This window comes from Myxocyprinus asiaticus, chromosome 30 (genome assembly GCF_019703515.2).
Source record: "Myxocyprinus asiaticus isolate MX2 ecotype Aquarium Trade chromosome 30, UBuf_Myxa_2, whole genome shotgun sequence".
NCBI lineage: Eukaryota > Metazoa > Chordata > Actinopteri > Cypriniformes > Catostomidae > Myxocyprinus > Myxocyprinus asiaticus.
This window is the reverse complement of record NC_059373.1, coordinates 11,519,661-11,534,665: the sequence shown is the minus strand read 5'-3', so window position 1 is coordinate 11,534,665 and position 15,005 is coordinate 11,519,661. Positions and strand designations below refer to the sequence as shown.

Here is a 15,005-nt window from a genome sequence, read left to right as displayed (position 1 = left end):
TTCATAGACAATTTAATGAGTCCACGTATGCAAAATAAAGCAATGAACACTTTTCTGTTTTGTGGCTGGGCTGATCCACCCCTTGAGACTTAGTTACTTTGTACAAACTGCAATCCTTACAAAAGTAGTTTTGTAAGTGTATTAATGTAACATAATATACATTTCGGTGATGCCTTGAAGTAACCCCAATCAAAAGTCTGCACACATGCCTGTGTTGTTGTAATAGCAGCGAGATTAGAGACAACACCATGAAAAGTTACATAAAAAATCTGTCAATCAAGTGACGCAAGATCAAAGAGAGCGTGTAAAGGCAGTGTCCTACTAGCCGACTTAAAGGGATAGTTCACCCAAAAATGAAAATTCTCTCATTATTTACTCACACTCATGCTATCCCAGGTGTGTATGACTTTCTTTCTTCAACAGAACACATTTGAAGAAAATTTAAAAAATATCTCAGCTCAGTAGGTCCTTAAAATGCAAGTGAATGGTGATCAGACTTTTGAAGCTCCAAAAATTACAGACAGTCAGCATAAACATCATCCATACAACAACAGCTGTTAAATGAATGTCTTATAAAGTGACACGATCGCTTTTGGTGCGAAAAACATAAATATTTAAGTATTTTTTTAAACTCTAAATCACGCTTCCATTCAGCAGCAGTATGCGCGTGTGACGTAATCGCATTGGCACTTGAAACACGCGAGAACGTGCGTCACAGCCGGAAGAGCAGCAGTGTTTACAAATGAGGAGGAGGAATGCTGTACCATTGCTTGGTTGGTTTTGGTTTTGATCTGTATTTATCTGTTTCTTTACTCACAATGGTGTGTTTGTGTGCTTATCCTGGATGTCTCAACCGAGTGAAGAATGTGAGATTACGTCCGTAATATGGCAACGCGACTACGTCACACGAGAGACCGCATAATCTCCACCCTCTTGTGAAGCTTACCAGAAGTGTTGGATTATAGTTAAAATTACTTAAATATTGATCTTTCTTCGCACCAAAAGCAACTGTATTGCTTTACAAGACATTAATTTAACTGCTGGAGTCGTATCGATGATGTTATGCTGACTGTCTGTGATTTTTGGCTTGCCGAAATATGAACAACAGACAACTGTAATACATTAAATTAGGATGCAATTCATGGTGATATGTTTCAATCAAATCTGAGCAGAACAGTGGCATTTATGAAATTAGCTCCTTCTGTTTTTTCAGCAACGCGAGGGTGAGTAAATGATGACAGAATTGTCATATTTGGGTGAACTATTTCTTTAAGGAAACAATGTAACCCCAGACCTGGAAGTGAAGAATGATGGTCCATATCAGCCCGAGGGTCAGCTTGGGATTTCCATCCGCAATGTCATCATTTCTGATATTCACCAGTTTCACCTGTTGCAACAATGAGGCTTGTTTGAAAACAACAAGACAATGGCAGAAACAAAGTTCAAGAATATGTAAAAAAAAAAATGTATTAGGTGTTTGGTCCACTGTACCTGTCTGTGTTTGAGGAAGTCCAGTGCGATCTGTACATTCTGAAGTTTGTGAAAGCGCATGCGGCCCTTCTCTCTGGGCTGGAAAAAAAATGGAGAGATTATCAGTAAGGAAGATGAGTTCTCAAAGAAACAGATGTGACCATGAGGAGAAGTGTGTGAGAAAAAATACATTAAAGGTACACTAAGTAACATTTGTATTTATGTTGCGAGGACACCTAGTTACAGATGTCGTTGTAAAAATGCACTATTTACTGTCAGCCATGATTAATTTATTCCGCCAGTGAAAGTGTCAAATTACAGATAATTATTGAGATCAAGCCAGTAATATTCGGCTGGTCATATGATCTTAACATGGCAGCGCTCATCAATGTAGAATAAAGCAGCTTTTTCTCTAAGACTGATATACTGTAACTACAGTTGTCATCTCATGAGAGTGTACATCATTGTGAACATATTTTTCACAATACTATTCTACTATTACTATTACTATATCTATGCTTAAACGTTTAACAATCAGCAATAAATTACAGCCTGCACCTTTAACTGATACTAATAAACATCTCCTGTAAGCATAATTAAACTAAACAAATTCACAATTTCTTTGTAACATCTTTTACATCTTACTGCATTACCTTTAAAAACATTGGCTTGATTCACAACCTAAACTACAAGCAAATATTTAAAAGAGGTCTGCATTAAACTAGATTTTAACCTTTATAATCTAGACTACCTTTTATTATTCTGAGAGTCAAAGACAAGAGATTTTCCATCTTTAGAATTTATCATCTATTATCTGAATGCAAAGACACCCAATAGGACCAAAATGTGGACAAAATGCACCAGCATACAATAAGAACATGCAATGACATTTGTCAATCAGTCATCACAATATATAGCAGCCAATCAAAAGCAAAAACTGTTCCATGTGCCAGGCTCTTATTGGCTTGCAGTGCATGATGTCACTTGGGCTTTCAATGTAGATGGTCAAAAGGTGCCATGTTTGCAAACATGAGGAAACATGAAACGATGCATATGTAAAAGGTCATGCTTGACCCACTCTGAACGGGATTTGAACCGGCGTCTCCGGTGTGGGAGGCGGGTGCGCTAATAAGATGGCTAAAGGCTACAACCTCTAGTGCCAGTCACTAGTGCGCCTCTTGAGGCTAGGGGAGTGAGGTTTACACACTGCACAGCTACCTACCAGCTGGCTACTGTTACACATAACTGAAATGGATGTTGAACACTAAACAAACAAAACAAATGCATAAAATTCCAAGAATTTCTGAAACCCCTTTAGTTAGTGGGTATGCAGTGCAACGCAGAACATTCCATGGCCAAACAACAAACACAAACACTGTATAATCATAATCTGACCTTTTAAATAATCATTTCTACAGCTATAATGCTAAACTTTAATCCTTGACTTAATCATTGACTTACACTCATGTCATTCTAAACCTGTATGGGTTTGTATCTTCCATGGAACACAAAGGGAGAAGACTTGAAATATAGAGCATGTCATGCTTTTATGTTGATAATGGGCCTTGACAACCCCATGTCACTTCTTTTGAGTTCCACGATTGAAAGAAAGCCATTTAGGTTTGGAACAACATAAGGGTGAGTAAATGAAAGAATTTTCCTTTTTAGGTGAACTATCCCTTTAATACTTTTCTCTAACATGGAGGGAGGACAGCAATGTCAACAAGTGTCATGACAAAGGAAGTGACATCATGCACAGCGCAGGTCCCCTGGCAGTGACACATGCCACACCCCCCGCCCCATGGGAGGCGAGCCGGAAATTATCAGACCCAACTCACCAACCGAGATATCCTGACAACGTCACGTTCCCTCGGCTACCACAGCAAGAGCATCACAAGAGAGGAGGCAAAGGCAAAGGGATCAAGGTCAGGGCAGAGGTGAGCAAACAGGAGGTTGAAAAAGGAATGGTCAAGGGGGGATCAAACTGGTGCAGAGTTGAAACTGAGGCAGAAAATGTAAGATTGTTAATGTGTTAAAGGTGTGAGATGCAATGCAAAAGAGACACCGTCACAGTAGAAGTGCTCATCAGGATGGGAAGATGTTGGAAGACATTCGTTCCTACCGTACATTACTGTATGTGGGTGTTTCTCCAACTACGGCCACTTTTATGTCCCAGGAACGAATTAAAAAATAAATAAATAAACTAAAAACTACGCAAACTAGCTATCTTTTTTTCTTGAAAACTTTCTATAGTTCCCTCATAATTTATTTTCAACACTTTTTAAATGCCTTTATGTGTAGATTTGATTGTTATCCTGTCCCAGACCCAGACTTTCAATCTTAAAATCTATTAATTGAAATAATAGTAAATACATTTTATAAATTTTTACACAAATTGTAACTTCCCCTTAGTTGTGATGTCATTTCAACCAAGACCAACAATTTTGCCACTATTAAAGATTTACTAATGTAAGTGTACTTGCTTATCAAGGAGACAAATGTGTCATTGCTTGAGATGAAATATGAGATATGAAGTGATGCTTGAAGAAAATACATAAAATACCAATTCAAGGTAAATACCAATTTGAACAGAATATTTGTATTGTGAGTCATATCCAATTAATCTGTAATTTTGTACATATTATGTAAAAAAAATTAATTAAACAAATATGGCAATACTTTACTATAAGGTTCCATTTGTTAACATTAGTTAATGCACTATGAACTAACATGAACTAACAATGAACAATTGTGTTTTTATTAACTAATATTAACTAAATGTAAAAACGATATTGTTCATTGTTCGTTCATGATACCTTATGCATTAACTAATGTTAGCAAATGAAAACTTTTTTAAAGTGTTCCTGGAAATATTACTTAATTGATTGTATTTAGGATAAATAAAGTGCTAGCTATAAAATGAGCCTTAGTAAGGCACCACTTTTCCCCCCAAAATGTGTAAAATGTAATTTCCACCACAGAATGCTATTAAAAACAATACACAATTTGAGATGTGTTATTGTTTCAGAAAATAATGACTGAATTTTCTTTTAAGGCATGTGTATGTATAGTTGGACAAATTAAATAAACTAGTGAGAGTGTGAAAAGAGAGTTTATTTATTAATTATTTTATTAAGAGTACTTATTTTCTAGTCCACAGGGCCAGAAGTGTCCATACAGTAGTCGAAGAAACTCCCATGTGTCGTTTGAGCCACTGGTCATACAGATCTGAATGTCAACCATCAACATAACCATTGATGAATGCAAATAATAATAATAATAATAATAATAATAATCATCATCATCATCATTTGAGGGTGTTAAAATTCTAGAAATATCCAATCAAATTCAGATTAAAAAGGTAACTACACTTAAACACACAAACTAACAAGGTCTAAGAAGCAAGAGGACTCAATAAAAGGAGGGGGTTATGTTAAGAAAGCAGACCCAGGTGGAGAGTTATTAGCCTTGCAGAAGCAGAATATCAGGCTGATGTTGGTAAGGTTTGGTATTAGGTTTGAACAGGATTTGTAGATGGAACATCTGACCTCAGATCAGCATTGACACACTTACCAGTGTCTCTCCAGACAACACCTCCAGCAGTGAGATGAGGTTGTGTCCATCTCTGAGATCTTCATACAGGTCTGTGATGTGTCGCTGGGCCTGAAAATCAGAAGATTATAATGAGTATGAATTATGAAAATTATGGATTCAGGAGTCACTCACGCAACTGATTAACCTATTATTCAATTGTATGTCATTCGTTCACCCTCTTATCTCCTTTTTAATGCAAAAACTATAGCAAATCATCCTAACCCACTAAATTATGAGCACTAAGACTAGAAACAGAACATGCAAACCACAACTATCAAGATGGTTCCAATGTCTATGGAAAGTTATGTGTGAAGGTCATCTGGACAGACCTTTCTCATGCAGAAATGTTCACGCTGAGAGCTCTCATTCAGTTTTTATTGTTTATAGAAACTTTACTTAAAAAACACAGCTGCTTGCTCTGGCTAGCCTTGTCATTCATAGCCTTATACACAATCAATGATGTAACAGTTAAAAAGTTATGGAAATGCAGGCATAACCCAGTAAACCCCTGAACTTTGATCAATAAGTGCTGTTTCGTTAACTATCAAAGACAAGGAACTCTTGACCGTTTTTGTTGTTGTTGTTTTGGAAGTGGCAATGCGTGTGAATGTCTTTCCATATTCAAATTTTAGTGTGTCGCCTCTCAAGAACAAAGAACAATGCAAATTAAAGACTTATCTATATAGTGAGTCATATCTTCATAATGCTAAAAGCCTCCAGCTCTTGTAAGAACTCATAGAGACACAATATTATGTGCATAAATATGGCAATGCACTTTTAAATCACTATACATGCTATTTAGTGTCTCTTAAATCAATCATTTTGTGTAATATATTTTTAGATACTTTTTTGCATTCTAACAGCCAGCGAGAGTGAAGTATATAAAACTGTATTAACGTATTAACATCACAATGAAAAATTCCTTCACACTCATTCAGTATGGAGTATATAGAAGCAGTGAGCATTAAAGGTGATACAAGAGAGAGACAAGTAAAGTGTTGCAGCATAAGTAGAAAGCTTATTAAGAAATTGCATTTCGTGCAAGAAAAAACAGAAGGAGAGGGGACGTGTTAGTTCTAGGAAGCCAGGGTGCATGTGAAACCCATTCACTCTGCAAAGGTGTGATCTCAGACACCACCTACCTCTGCCTTCCAGTGCTGACAGAGAAGGATGGAGGAAAGGATGAACAATGAAGAGATAAAAAAGAGAAAGAATTGGAACAGATGGGAAATACAATGAGAACTGTAGTATGATAGAAGAGACATTGAGGGAAACTGAGAGAGATAACAGTGAAATGACACTGATGATAGTACAGTCTGAAGCAAAGAGAGTTTGTATGTTGGTGTAAATGTTTGATTACTGTATTATGTTTCGTTTAGATGAACCAATAAAGCCTTCAAATTTGTCTCAAACTGTCTTTTTATCTAAATTTAGATGCTGCAGAAGGGGGAGTGTTTAAAAAACCTGTTTGAAAGCAAATCATTATTTTCTTAATTCTGTTTGGTGACATTAGTGATGCAGAAATGATACACTTCAGCTTTTAAAAGGCTGGTGTGGTTTACAGGTTCATAATGTGGGCTTATAATTCAAAGGTTTTTAAGTTAAGTTTTAACCACCACTGTGCTTTTGTACAAATGTAACTCACTTTGTGTATATATATATATATATATATATATATATATACATACACTGATCAGCCACAACATTAAAATCACCTGCCTAATATTGTGTAAGTCCCCCTCATGCCACCAAAACAGTGCCAACCCGCATCTCAGAATAGCATTTTGTGATGCTATTCTTCTCACCACAATTGTACAGAGTGGTTATCTGAGTTACTGTAGACTTTGTCAGTTCGAACCAGTCTGGCTATTCTCTGTTCACCTCTCTCATCAACAAGGCATTTCCATCCACAGAACTGCCGCTCACTGGATGTTTTTTGTATCATTCAGAGTAAATTCTAGAGACTGTTGTGTGTGAAAATCCCAGGAGATCAGCAGTTACAGAAATACTCAAACCAGCCCGTCTGGCACCAACAATCATCCATTCGATTATCTAATCAGCAATGCAGTGCATAAAATCATGCAGATATGCGTTAGGAGCTTGAGTTAATGTATAATATATATGTATATATATATATATAACATCTGATAAATGTGGTTCCTCTTTTGTTAACAGAACATTCTAATGATAAACCATTCTAATGATCTTTATGGATCTATCTTACACGAAAGACCTTAACATTGAGCCTTCTGTAGGTTATTATCTCCGCAAGTATAATCAAATAAGACAGAGTACAGTGGCATCGCATCCATATTAAATTCCCTTTTGAAATGTAATCGAAAGAAACACAAGCCAATATGAAGTCTATAATAGCAACAGAACAACACTATCATGTCATGAAGGAACTACCAGTTTGGAAACTCAATCTAAATAAATCTTGTCTATTAATCTTTAAAAGCTGCCATTCTGTGGGCCAGAATTGTGATGAGAGACAGAAAGTTTTGGTGGCGTCCAGGTTTCCATCTCAAACTGCTGCATCCAGATGAGAAGGATTTCCTTACAGCAGACTAACAACTCACAGCAAAGCCTCTTAGTCACTGGATCTGAAATGCAGACTATTGAGTAAACACAAAGCCTCCTCAGAGGAAGGAAAATTAATCTAAGGCAACCCACAAACAGACTTTATATATAATAGCATAAAAAAGTATTTGGACATTTAAGCCACTCTTAAAATGCATGGATGTCATTGTGTTAGATACAAAATGTGAAACCAAGTAGCATCTGCCAACAAATTATTATTATTATTTTTTTTTTTTTTTTACATTTATCTTAATCAAACTGGTGTCAAGGTCATTATTAATGGATGTACTGAATGAAGTCGATTCCTCTCTAGTTCACACAGGTGTCCCAGCAGAGTAACCACAGGTGTAGTTCATCACATTAACTACTGACATGTTCCACTGTCATTTGAGCAGAAGGTGGCCATTTTATTTTCGAACAGTATATCTACTGCATTATTATTATAAAACCTAATTAGCTTCTTACTGTAAAATATTTTGATTGGAAAGTGTGCTTTGACTTTCTCTCTTTCAAAAAAAAAAAAAAAAAAAAAAAGAAAACCCACTTGGATAGATATTCTGTCATAAATGCAATGACATTAATGAATTTCTAAGAGTGGCTTCAATGTCCAAATTCTTTTTGGGGCCATTGTATACAAAAATAGATATTTTCAAATAAATAAATATATTAAACAAATAAAAAAATTACTATAAATACCTAAAAGGACGGAAAATGTTAAAAATTACTGAAAACGTTTAAGACCAAAAAACATTACACTCCCATTAGTCTTTGTATCTACAATGCAGTGTCATACATTTTGCTCTCTTTCTCTGTAAATCTGTAAGTTATTTCTCACTTCAACAGTTTCTTTAGTATCTTTATTGACAATGTATTTTGGGGGTGGATATTTCAAGAACTTTCGTTGCAAATCACAAGAACTGTTTCTGAAAGCGATGCAGGACTGTGGGCGCCTCTAGGGCAGCTGTGAAATTCAAGCAGTACCAGGGACACTATCTGTTTCTTTGGAGATATAAAATGAGACCAGATGTTGATGACTCATGCTCACACACACACTCATAAACAAACAAATAGCACCTTTCAGTGCAGTGCACTGGGTGTGTAGTCTGTGTACAGGACCATTATTAAACAAATGTGATCTCCACAGCAGTAGCAATTACACATACAGTCGCCATAGGTTTTAATAAAAGGATAGATTATAAAATGGAAACTTGACAAGGCTGTGCATCCAGAACTGATGCCTATTCTTACAACTCAAGCTCTCTCTCTCTCTCTCTCTCTCTCTCTTTAAACACACACCTATCTTTTCAGCACTTGCACTTAACAGGTGTTTTCAATGCAATGATAGACAAATAACAAGGTGCTCTGTGTAGTTTTGTGCAGCACTTACTAAGAGTTTCCAAGCAAGCACCTATTTTAACATTCATTTGTAGTTAAAGCACCAATCATCTTCACAAAATTTATTCAGTTCAATATTCAATCATAATCAGTACAATATGCTAGTAAATTAATGTAAGAGCAAAACTGAGATATTGAAGATACAGTGTGGAATGTGCCAAGAGGCTTTTTACTCAAATTCACTTTCATATCAATCATTTTCTGTGCACCAATTCATACTTTGATTAAAGCATGCTTCAGTAAACATTTTGAAGGCAAAAAGAAAAACAAACTTGACAACAAAAATCTGTTAATGACTTCAAATGCCTCCTTTTAGCTAATAAACTTCATTCAGTTGAGGCAAATTTTGGCAAATGCTCCTAGACTTCAAATACTTGGGTTTATTAAGTAAAGACTCAATCAGTCTGTCACAGATGTTGTTATTAATTTTTTTTTTTTTTTTGGTGTCTATATAGTCAAAGTCACGCAAAACTAATATGCTAAAATGCATATGGTCACATTTATGCACTATGTGTGATTGCTAAAGGCATTTAGAGTAATTGCATACTTCTGCATACTTGCATTGGTTAAATACGTTTTTCCACTAAGGATGTGTGCAGTACCTTTATCAGATGCTTGTTCACCCATTTTGTGAAGGTCTTTTTCTGCACTCGATCTCGTTCATCTGCAGAACACAAAAAGACAAGAAAAACATGTTTTCAGTCAAACAGATCAAATCACAGAAGTACTGGAATACATTTCACAATTATTTTGACACATGTATATACACCGATCAGCCACAACATTAAAACCACCTGCCTAATATTGTGTAGGTCCCCCTCATGCCGCCAAAACAGCGCCAACAGCGCCAGCATTCTGAGATGCTATTCTTCTCACTACAATTGTACAAAGCGGTTATCTGAGTTACCGTAGACTTTGTCAGTTCGAACCAGTCTGGCTATTCTCTGTTGACCTCTCTCATCAACAAGGTGTTTCTGTTCACAGAACTGCTGCCCACTGGATGTTTTTTGTTTTTGGCACCATTCTGAGTAAATTCTAGAGATTGCTGTGTGTGAAAATCCCAGGAGATCAGCAGTTACAGAAATACTCAAACCAGCCCGTCTGGCACCAACAATCATGCCATGGTCCAAATCCCTGAGATCACATTTTTTCACCATTCTGATGGTTGATGTGAACATTAACAGAAGCTCCTGACCCAATCTGCTTGATTTTATGCCAGATGGGCTGGTTTGAGTATTTCCGTAACTGCTGATCTCCTGGGATTTTCATGCACAACAGTCTCTAGAGTTTACTCAGAATGGTGCCAAAAACAAAAAACATCCAGTCAGGGGTAGTTCTGTAGATGGAAACACCTTGTTGATGAGAGAGGTCAACAGAGAATGGCCAGACTGGTTCTAACTGACAAAGTCTACGGTAACTCAGATAACCGCTCTGTAAAATTGTGGTGAGAAGAATATCATATCAGAATGCTATTCTGAAATGCGGGTTGGCGCTGTTTTGGCGGCATGAGGGGGACCTACACAATATTAGGCAGGTGGTTTTAATGTTGAGGCTGATCGGTGTAGAATGGTTCTCTTTTCTTTGGTTATAATGCACTATTACTACCTCTTGTTGTTCCACATGGAACCTATTTTAGGGAAGCAAAGGCTTAAAGGCATTATTTTGTGCCATTTTAATATGGCATGCACCTCATTTGTATGTGATCTCTCATTGCATAATGCCAAGTCAAATACTTTCTTATATCTTACTACCGAAATTCTGAGAATGTAAAAAAATGTAAATCAGTCCAATCACATTATGGAGGAGCATGGTTAGGATTTCAGTCTCATGAAAATTCGTACTTATTTTACAAGTTGGCTATTTTGTATGATTTCGTATGAGATCGTTCATATAAATTTGTACGATTTCATCACGTGCAAATGCCCGGATGTCTAATGCTGAAGTAAGTGTGAGTTTCACGCACGAGGCATTAAGGACATGCTTATTAATATTATGCCCTTACACAAATCCCTTATCTAAACCTAACCGATCAGTAGAGTATGTAAACATGATAGGAAGCTGTTGTGTGTGACAGAAGCAAGTAATTGTTGCGTATTGGAAACAATGTCCAGTGACGTCATTGGCTGTAGTGAAAGTTGTACGATATCATACAAATTAGCCAAATTTAGAAAAGTCATGTGAATCCTTACGATTTCGCTCTGAGAATGTGTAGTAGGATTCGGAATTTGGGAGGGCCTATAAGCAAATTTAAAACTGGCTTCTCAATCATATTTAATTTCACACAAAACTGAACTGTGATTGGGTGGGCATGAGTGCAAACTGGGTGTGTGTGGCCCACCCAGCCCATCTGAAGTTATATGGCTTAAAAAACATGCAGAGTACATCCGGAAGTCACAACAGAATGTTAGAAAGTAAATAAGCAGTCTAGATCAACTTGTCTGAGCACTAAGAAAACATTCCATTGGTGAAAGCGAACTGAATGGATGATTCTTCTGTAGTTCCAATGTCACTGCTTTTTGTCAATGAATGTGTATTTTTGAATAATTGTATTTGTTGTGTTATTTGTTGTTGCTATTTACTTTCATCTTGATCATCATTACTTTAGCAAATAATTATCATAATAATCATTATTAGGAAAGAAAGCAATGGTAAATTCCTCAATAGAAGTTTTTAAAACAATAACCTGAATCAAGTTTGTTTCTCAAAAATGTATTCCAATGATTCATGACTAATATAAGAAAGTGATTCAGATTCAATTCTGATAAATGCCACTTCCCTATACTTAGACGTTAGAATAAACTTTTGATGAGACTGCACTCAATATGAGCTCATAGGAAAGAAATACAAGGATTCAGGAGAATTCACGTGGAGCTGTAGTTTAAGGACAATCTAAGCTTTATAAAAGAACAGAGGAAGGACATCCGCTCTCAGTCACAAGATTAAGCATTGAAGCTGATGATATTTCTAAACAAAAGCATGACTGAAAATTAACAAAAAAGTGTCTGTGAAATCTCCACATTCTTTACAGTTGAGCCTGAGGTTTTCCAGTTTTCACTACCAAGATTCACTACCAAAACATTATGAGATAAAATAATGCAGATAAACTGTAACAAAACAACTGCAGGTCACAGGTTGCATGTGGTTGTTGTTGTTCTGTTGCTGGTAACTATGCCGGTTGGCATCCTTTCAAAGACACATTTTATTAAGTCCACTACTAAACAACAAATATTTGACTGGTCAACAATCAAGTAATTTTATCTTACATGAACAGTCAGTTTAGTGCAGAATATTACACAATTAAAAACGTGTAGGGAATATGTGTTATCAATTTGATAACACCACAAATTCAGTAACATGTGGAGACATGAAAAGGCAAGACACAGATGGAGTGTTTAAGTACAATCAAGACCATCTGTGCTGGTCTTAGTCAGGATTGTTACCAGTCAAAGTCTTTGAACTGATCTGAGATCAGCACATCCAATGCTCTTTCTAAGGCATGTGTGACAAAATGAAAGGCTGAACTGGTTAAAGGTCAGATAAGACAGGCATTTAAAATTTCAAGCAAAAATCAACAGCATTTTAAAGCCTTATAATGGAAAGGTCAAGCCATTGATCATATCAGTATAATCTGAGGTGACATTAAAGCTTAGTTAATGTTCCATGCCATGGAAAATAAGATAAGGAAAAACATAAGATCAGATTGAGAGGTGTACGTTTTAAAGGCATTCCTTTGCACAGTAGCCTAGATTTTGCACTCGTAAAATTGAAATCACAGCTTGAGGGAATGGAGTAATGCAAGCAATTTTTGAAACGGCAATATAAATTATAGTTACAAATATATCAAGCTCTTTTATAATAAATGAACAATGCTGTATCCAAACCGTGACCTATTTTCCAACATATGCATGTACACACAGGACCACAACCCAGAATTGGGATCTGCCTTGGAATTGGCCCCTCCCTTTGGAGCCCCAAAACTTCCATTTCCAAATGAAACTTCCATTTGACATCTTAGAATATTAGGTCATCATTGGTTGGAAGAAAAAAGCGCATTTGAATTGCCCAGTGATGACGCCAATTATGATATAATTATGATATAATAGTATGATATAACTGTATTGCATACTTTCAAAAACATCTGAACCAAGAGCCCCTGTTCTATTTGTCAATAAGATGTAAATAAAATAAATAGTGTGGGTGCCAAAATGCCACATTAGCAGTGCACATTTTAAAATAATGCCAAACAATTAACTAATTGAACATTGTAGAAAGATTATATTAAACATTTTAAACAAAAAAAGGAGATGAAAAAAGTAATCTACTGCCAGTATAGTTACCCAGGTACAAATGTATTACAGAAGTATAGATCGAGCTAATACAGAAGTATTAAGAAGTTCAGTTGTACCTTTCCTTTCATCCATGGCCCTGAGCATCCCCTGGTAATGATTTTCCTCTGTGAAGACCAAGTCACTGCCCACACTGTCTGTGGAGTAAGTTCTGTAACCTTGAAATACAGCCATTTCTGCACTTCTGTTCTAGCTTTAGAGCCAAAACAGACTTTCACACTTTCTACAGAAACGTTTTTTTTTAACCTGAACTGTTTCTTTCTGCCCAGTCAACTGTGTCTAGAAGCAGATGAGAAGACCCATGCAGCCGAGTAGGTGTGTTCCAAGCCTGCTCTCTTTCTTCCCTCCCTTACTCACTTTTCTTCCCCTCTGGTTCTGTTCCTCTCTCTGCCTTCTTTTTCCGCACTTCTCACTAAATACCTGTCTGTAGGCTATAAATTCAAAGTGTATGAGGCATCACTCTGTTTTGGTTATTTTTGGTGGTTGTGGTGTGAAATACAGGGTCTCTCATTCTGTCATCGAAAAGTGTGAGAAACGCGCGCAAAAACACAAAAACATTTTGGCTGACCACACGTTAATGATGTAAGTGATAGAGGAAAAGAGAGAGTTGCGAGCATGAACCGAGAAACCGTATCTAATTTCTTTTTGAAATATCCAAAGTGAAAAAAGCCACAAATTAATTGCATAGTTCTCAAAATGAGCCCACAGACCCTCTCGCTTGTAACAACCTATAAATGCATGTTAACTAACGGTTACCGCAGCTTAAGTCTGGGCATACCCCATAACAAAGACCACCAACATAGCACAAACGACCTTAAAATCGTGTCCTAACCTAACCTAAGTAATTTTTCCATCCACCCTAAAAGCGAAATGCCGCCACAAAGTGACAAAATCACAGCCAATCAGAAAAAACGTGGTGTTTAATATACAGCTATGTGGAGCAGGATTGTGGACGTTTGGCTGCAGTTTCCCAGTGAAATGTCCAGCAGGGGTGGCAAAACTGAGCGAAATTAGGTTGTAATCAGACAAGGTTTTTAAGGTGAATTTTAGATGGAGGTTTTAATAAGTAAAACGTATCTCCCTAACCTAAAACTTTACCCTAAACCTAACCAATAGTGTCTGAAAAGATAAATGAGAGTTTAACAAAACAGACATCCTTACCCTTAACCCAGGGCTTCTCAAACTTTTTTGAACCAAGGACCCCTTTCATATACCCAAATTCTTCGTGGACCCCTGATCCCACGTACCATCACAACTAATATGATATTATCTACTAAAAGTATAAAATGATCTCAATAATTAGTTCCAATATGTTTTAATATATGTTGTGTGAGGTTTCTGTGTGCAATGTGTTTCAATTACATTACATTTGGTTTTATATTTGGAAATGTTTTATTCCATTGTGTTTTAATATGATTGTAAGATTGTGTTATTGTGTTTGTCGTACACTTAATGTACAGCACTTTGTTCTACACTTATGTTTTTAAAGTGCTTCATAAATAAACTTGACTTTGACTTGCATCCAGCCATTGTACAGCAATTTAAATGTGAGGAATACTGCTAAAGCGATTCATATCAGAGAGCAAGAGCAAGAACAAACACCATAAAATGAAGTGCAAG

At 36.4% G+C, this 15,005-nt stretch overlaps 1 protein-coding gene across 2 annotated transcripts in view; it reads right to left on the bottom strand.

Moving 5' to 3' along the window:
• Window positions 1–15,005, bottom strand: part of pleca (plectin a) — a 136,034-nt gene that overhangs the window by 30,547 nt on the left and 90,482 nt on the right. Inside the window, exons 3-7 of one of the 2 annotated variants that reach the window (XM_051664420.1) lie at window positions 9,642–9,703; window positions 6,207–6,221; window positions 5,044–5,133; window positions 1,492–1,569; window positions 1,295–1,387 (exon numbers count right to left, since the gene is read on the bottom strand). In XM_051664420.1, the coding sequence (XP_051520380.1) occupies window positions 1,295–1,387; window positions 1,492–1,569; window positions 5,044–5,133; window positions 6,207–6,221; window positions 9,642–9,703 (338 nt within the window). Of the gene's footprint in view, window positions 1–1,294; window positions 1,388–1,491; window positions 1,570–5,043; window positions 5,134–6,206; window positions 6,222–9,641; window positions 9,704–13,444; window positions 13,586–15,005 lie in introns of those variants that run through there. The other variant, XM_051664421.1, reaches the window with a different exon arrangement.